The sequence below is a fragment of the Limulus polyphemus genome, unplaced genomic scaffold, assembly GCF_000517525.1.
Source record: "Limulus polyphemus unplaced genomic scaffold, Limulus_polyphemus-2.1.2 Scaffold1767, whole genome shotgun sequence".
NCBI classification, from domain to species: domain Eukaryota; kingdom Metazoa; phylum Arthropoda; class Merostomata; order Xiphosura; family Limulidae; genus Limulus; species Limulus polyphemus.
In genome coordinates this window covers 47,312-54,328 of record NW_013667377.1, presented here as the reverse complement: position 1 = coordinate 54,328, position 7,017 = coordinate 47,312, and the positions used below count along the sequence as shown (strand labels likewise).

At 32.4% G+C, this 7,017-nt stretch overlaps 1 protein-coding gene across 1 annotated transcript in view; it reads right to left on the bottom strand.

Annotated features, from left to right (window-relative positions):
- The window catches only part of LOC106464872, a 139,926-nt gene that overhangs the window by 126,202 nt on the left and 6,707 nt on the right, over positions 1 to 7,017 (bottom strand). The window contains exon 2 of the mRNA XM_022392668.1: positions 4,580 to 4,625. Within this exon, the coding sequence (XP_022248376.1) occupies positions 4,580 to 4,625 (46 nt within the window). The remainder of the gene's footprint in view (positions 1 to 4,579; positions 4,626 to 7,017) is intronic.

Sequence of the window (7,017 nt, the reverse complement as noted above, 5' to 3'; positions counted from 1 at the left end):
TTGTTTACAGCTCCAGTCTTTAATACAGTATGTAACGGATCCTCCTGATATTGTTGGTACACTTTTGTTAGACGCAGCCGTATTAAGAATTTGTTTAAGTATTAATCTTGATATTGTTTCCGTTCATAAGAAATATCGTGACTGTTTACAAACCTGTGTCCAGTCTCGTTTCTTTTGTTTACAGCTCCAGTCTTTAATACAGTATGTAACGGATCCTCCTGATATTGTTGGTACACTTTTGTTAGACGCAGCCGTATTAAGAATTTGTTTAAGTATTAATCTTGATATTGTTTCCGTTCATAAGAAATATCGTGACTGTTTACAAACCTGTGTCCAGTCTCGTTTCTTTTGTTTACAGCTCCAGTCTTTAATACAGTATGTAACGGATCCTCCTATTTTTGCGGTTCGGCAGGCTACAGGGAATACCCCTCAGTTAAACAATTGGCATGCTTCAAGCATAATACAGAATCACGAAAAATGATCTATAAAATACTACAAGTTTACGTAAACGTGTTTTGCAAAAGAAAGCGTGAAATTTAAACGTATTTTACTAAACAAAATCGCATTTATCATGTTTTGAAAAACGTAAAATTCAAAGCATAGTTGTGTAAAAGCTGTATAACAACAAAGGTGACAATTCCTCACATCAAAATAAATACCATCAACTTTTTTTTATATAGCTGCAATGGGACTTTATATTAATGAGGCCGCAACTATTCAGACTCTCTGATCTGACAGAACATGGGCATCCACAGAAATTTTACCGAGGGGTGGGGTAAAGTTTTCTAGGGGTGGCAAGTAGTGTAAAACTGTGAATCGAATTTTAAAAATTCGTATATGTATGCTAAACGAATAAAGAAAGAATTACGCCTCACAATTTCCAATAGGACAATATACTTCTCGTGTTATATAATACTCTCCAACCTCAGGGCTACACACAAGTAAATTGTACATAAAATAGAAAAAGGTAAGAGAAATATTAAAGATAGGTTTCACAGAATCAAATTCTGCATGGAAAACCAATACAAAAAAGTCTCGTGTTATATAATATTCTCCAACCTCAGGGCAAAGTAGTTTTGGATACACACACATAAATTGTGCATAAAATAGAAAAAGGTAAGATGATTGAGTATCCACACTGCTCAACTTTGAAAAAATTAATGAAGACATGAAGCCAAACTGCATAGAATAACAGAATACGGGTAAAGAAGCAGAACGACATTACTAAGTAAACTGGAGTACGGTAATTGTATACGTTATGATTGACTGCACGATTCAAGATGTGCGTAAAGTACTCCTGATCAAATATTACAAAACTTTAGAATAAAGTGGTATTAATTTGATCCTAAATTTTCAACCTTTTAATAATATTTCTCTTTGAATAGAGTTGTTTAAACATTTGTTTAACAACAAGTAAAAGCTTGGAATGGTCTATTCTTTCAATGGGGGGGGGGGGTGTCAGTGAGCCAGACTAGTACATTCTGAATGGTAGTGTCCAGGGTCACTGATGAGAAGTGGAATTCTCCAAAACTAGTCTGGCTCACAGACACACACCCATTCCAAGCATTTACTTGTTGTTAAACAAATATTTAAACAACTCTATTCAATTAAGTACTGCTTCTAAATTCCTAAAATTATTATTAGCTACTGTTATATGCAAGATCTTAAGTTCTTTAAATCCTGCTGCCATTTCCTGCAGCTTACACTTCTCTTTCTCTATTGTCTTTACTCTCTTTAGGATAGGCTATAATATCTCCTGCAATATGCAAACAAGTTGCACATTTTAACCACTAATTTCCTTACAAATACATATTAGTTCCAATGACACAAATAAAACTCACTCCTTGCACTCTACAAACTGTGAACCCTATGTTTCAGTATAGCATAATCTAATTATTTTCTTTTTATTTATTCCATAGGCTATCCTAGTCACATAATGTACCAAAAAATCAGATAACTACAACCTCAAGTTTTTCTTATTTTCATCCCTACTTGTCCCTTTTGTTTTCTTTCCCTCCCCTTGTTTCTCATCTACACAAGCTAAAGGCTGAAATCTGTTACTTAACAGAACCTGCTCATTTATGACTACAATTAAACTTACTGCTTTTTAGCCCTAACAGTACTGTTTCTAAATTCCTAAAATCATTATTAGCTACTTTTTATATGCAAAATCTTAAGTTCTTCTTTAAATCCTGCTGCCATTTCTGTAGCTTACACTTCTCTTTCTCTATTGTCTTTACTCTCTTTACAAACCTTTACCTCCTCTAACCAATCCTTAATCCACTGAACTAACTTACTCTTGACACCCATAGAGATCATTTCTTTACTAGTATTTTACGTGGCACTTTGTTGGACACTTTCCAAACATCCAGGTATAACAAATCCACATCTTTACCCTCATCAACAGTTATAGCTTTGAAGAAGGTCAAAAAAGATTCATGAGACAAAATTTTCCACATGTAAAACTATGCTGGCTGACCAACAAAATTGTAGGGTTTGTTAGGTGGCTTTACAGAACATCTTTAATCAGTCTCTTCAAAACTTTTACCACCACAGAAGTAAGACTAAGTGGTCTATAATTATTTGGACAATGCTTGCCACCTCCCTTAATTTAAAAATAAGTGTAAGATTACCATCTTCCAATTTTTTAGCACCTGGCTACTAGTCAAAGACTTGCTAAAAATTTTAGTAAGGAGCTTGCTTATATAATATTTAAACTATTTTAATACACTTGGAAAATATTATTTGGCCCAGGAGCCTTAACAGATATGGAGCTGCTGTCATCGTAACATATGCTTTCCTTAATCTAATATTGACAACATTTTTCTTATTTTATTGGTTGATAAGGTTCATCATGTAACTCGATCATTAATTCAAATGTTTCCTTACTTTAAATTCACTAACTGAAACCTTCAAACTCAATAGCATACAACAGTTGTTAAAAGCACTTGCTTGATAAAGAACTTTAATTGAAACACCAACACAAATATCTTTTATCGAAATTGAAAGCAACTCTTAACTGAACTCTAACTCCACGTCATGACTGGACTTCAACCACATGACAAACCTTATCAAACAAAAAAATGAAAAGGAAGTTGCCAGACATGAACACATACAGAATGTTAAATGAATGAGAGTTTCAAGTAACAAAGCTTACAGCAAAATATATAATTTCATAGAAATACTGAACATTTTGCTGTGCAAGAACTTTCTTCATTGTTAACAAAGTATCCACTAGTAACATTTTCTCACTTTGAAAAATGGCCATTCATCACCACCTTTTCCTCCTTCCTACTACTAAGAAATTTTCTTACCCCATCTCTTAATTTTAAAACTGTATAGTATCTAATTTATCTATTAATGTATCATAAGGCATCATATTAAATACCTGATGAGAGTGAAAAGGTAGAAGTTTAACAAAAATCTTCAACAATCTGATAACTTTTGCATACTTTGCTGAGAACTGCATTAAATGACAACTTTTCAACTGCTTTTTGAAATAACTCGTAACACAAAATTCCAGTATATTACTAACAAAAAGTCAAATTAATCAGCCTATAGTTTCTCAGATCCTCTCCTGATCTTTTATTTTTATTTTTAAAAAAAGGGAATCATGTTGTTAATCCTAATCATCCTATTGTTACTCCATAACAATATAATAAATAATATATAGGTGAAGATAAAATGAAAATTTTATTGTAGTTTCAAATGTGAAATCCAATCACAAAGCTGGGTCATTTATAACAGCTCTCCGATTTTAAAAAGCAAGCCAGTTTGCTGTTCTATTAACCAAAATATCTATACATGATGACTTGCAAACTTGGTCAACATTTTATAACCGTGACTAAAACAGATTTCTGTGAATCTTAAGGATGAGCAAAAATTATGTTAACATTTTCAAACAAGCATGAATATGAACCCTACTTATACCAAATTTATATTTATAGTTATAAAACTCAGTTTTTTTTTGTGTGTGTATTTCATGTTCTTAGGAATAATCTTTCTTCAGTAAAAATTAATCTTCTGAAAAAACCAGTGCCACTTAAATTCATAACTGATAAAAAAAACACGTTAAATTTTGTGTTAATCGTCAAATTAAGAACTATAACAAGAAGAAATGCTGTTACTGTGTGTGTGTGTGCACTATTTTTATAGTTATGACTTTGAATTTAGCACTAACACAGAGTAAATGTAATTGTAAATTAGTGTTAAATTATAATATGATGGATTTCTTCCCTGGTTAAAAATTTTAGAAATCTGCAGCTGTTACTGTTAGCAGTGTAATTGTAAATGCAAGTTAAACTACGTGTTTTGTGCAGTAAAAAGCTCTTTTTTTATTATTCATGTATAAAAAGACAGCAAATATCTAAATGCACTATTTTTTTTCTTATGTATTCTCTTCTAAACATATACCATAAGAGTACAATAATTGAGTTACAGTACAATTTCAGAAAGTCTATACAATAATGCCAATGGCAACGAACTTGTCTTAACAAATGGCAAAACTCTCAAACCAGTGGTCACGACTTGTTCATGACGGGTACTATTGGTATTATATATTAATATTTTAGTTACTTACCAATAAAGTTTGCTGTAATGGCCTGTATTATGTGCAAGTCTGATTCCTCAGAACACGATATCGAATCTTAGAAAATATAATATGTTATTATAAAATACATATTACCAGTTATGGGTATATCTATACGCAAATCAGAACTTCTACTTCCCTAAGTTATTTTTGCAATGACTGTTCCTTGTAAGCTGATTTTGACAATATCATACAACAAGTGGCCTATAGAATTTCTAAATTTCTATAGTAGCTCCACCTTCTAGTATTACGAAAAGGTGATACCTCTACTAAACGATGAAGACGAAACTATTTGAGCAGTTAATATAGGATGACATTTTACTATAGAAATATTTAACAATCTTTCAAACTACACACTCACGCATATATATATATATATATATATTCAGAAAATGTAACTAAATAGACCATTTAACAGCTTACCTGAATTCAGTAGTTAAACGCTTTCTGTTAGAAAAAGAAGAAGAGAGGATAAAACAGAAACAATTTCTAGACAAGCACCTTACTATTTTTTTTTAAAATATGAATAGCATAAGCCCAAATAAAATTGTATGCCTCCATATCTGATGCGTATCTCCGAATTTCACAAGAATAAATTTTTCATTTTATACGCACAAAAGTTTTCCTTCAATAAATTAAAGGGGGGGATTCTTAAGCCACCAGTGGAAATTAAGTTGAATCTGACAACTCACCTCAAAAGCAGCCACTATAATATTGTCCAATATTTTCTTATCTATTTATTACTTTTATTTATAATAGAACAGTGATGACGAATATTGTTTAATCACTAAATAAAATAAAAATGGTTATATTTTTTAAAATGTGACAGCAGATAACTATGCTAAAAGGAAAGGAGACATATATGCTAAAATGAACGTTTTAAATTACGCAAACTTCATTCCAAAAACGATGAAAAATATTTATATTATACATTTCGGGATAGATACACTACTTCATCAATAATATATAAAAAACAGGAGGATTTAAAAACTATGAAGTTATATAAAACTACACGCTGGTAAAACCGCGAATGCACCAATTACAAAAAAAATGACTGTCAATTGTCAAGTGTAGGCAGGCATTTTTTGTTTTATGCTAAAACAGAAGTGATGTTCGTTATTAAAGGAAGTTGTCCAATTGGCAATAGAAATTGAATCAGTTAAAGTTGCAGATAAGCAACTAGATTTACCATCCAGGAATTATATGAAGTTATCAGATCAAATAGTATGGAAATACCAACTCTCTCTCACGGTGGTCTAGAAAAGCTCAAACGATTCATTAGGCAACTGTTACATCAGAATGGAGGAAGTAAACCACAGGAGAAAAGGTGTCTCCACTGTAATTTAAAAATACATATTGCTAGAAACTGTTCCGACGGGATGATAGGAGAAAGAAACTGCTATAAGTTACAAAATATGCATATTACATCCGAGATTGTGATGAAACAGTCGTTGATAATAAACCGTGGAGAGCATTATTTAATAAAAAACCTGATCACGAGCAAACGGGTTATTTATGGGAACCATTACAGTATGTTGATCGGCACTGGTTCTAAAGCTACATTTGTTTGACACTATCTGGTAATGAAAGGTGGGAAATGGATTCTAGAGATGAAGCAAAAAGGCAAACTTATGTGAATATCAAATGGACAAAAAATTTCAGTAAGAGAAAAGCTGAAAACCACCCAGCTGTGGGATGTTTCTGTACACAAAATGATGTGTAGATAATTGACATTGAAGAAATTGCACATAGGGAACTTATTTTATGCAGAGACATGGGTATGTGATTAAACTAGCTTCATAGTCTACGACCAGGAAAACCCCATGCATTATATGTCCATTAAACCACCATAGATTAGACTTCAAGTAAAAAAGAAAGATGAGCACACAAGGTTTTGAAGACAGTCGATCTGGAGGAGAATAGAGCAGAATCAAGAACGGTGGGTTGTCTTAACCAAAAATAATATGTTGTGATCATCTTTGGACGGACATCGAAAGGAGAACAACCAAGTTTCTGCAAAGACTTCATCAGAAATAAGTCAACCTTTGAAGTGCCTTAGGCTCCTGTCAAGACTACTCCAATAATATCACCAGCGATAGAGCCACTATTGGGTTAGCTGGACCACTTACATGGACAGAATTCCCCAAGTAACTTAAAAAAAGAAGTCACCCCATCATCATATTATAAGCCAGGGAAGAGAAAACAACCAAAAAGATTTGATGACAGGGTAGTTTAGACACCATGAACCAGTAAAGAAAAAAATACTGCCTTGATGATAAAAATTAAGATGGCATTTCGTGTTTTGTATTGTTACGTCTCCGTTTGTTAATTGATTTTTCCGTAACTTCGTTCCGACGAAATTTTAACGACACAAGTCTTTACTTAATAAAACTGGTTTATTCTTTTCGAATATAACTTTACCGATACAC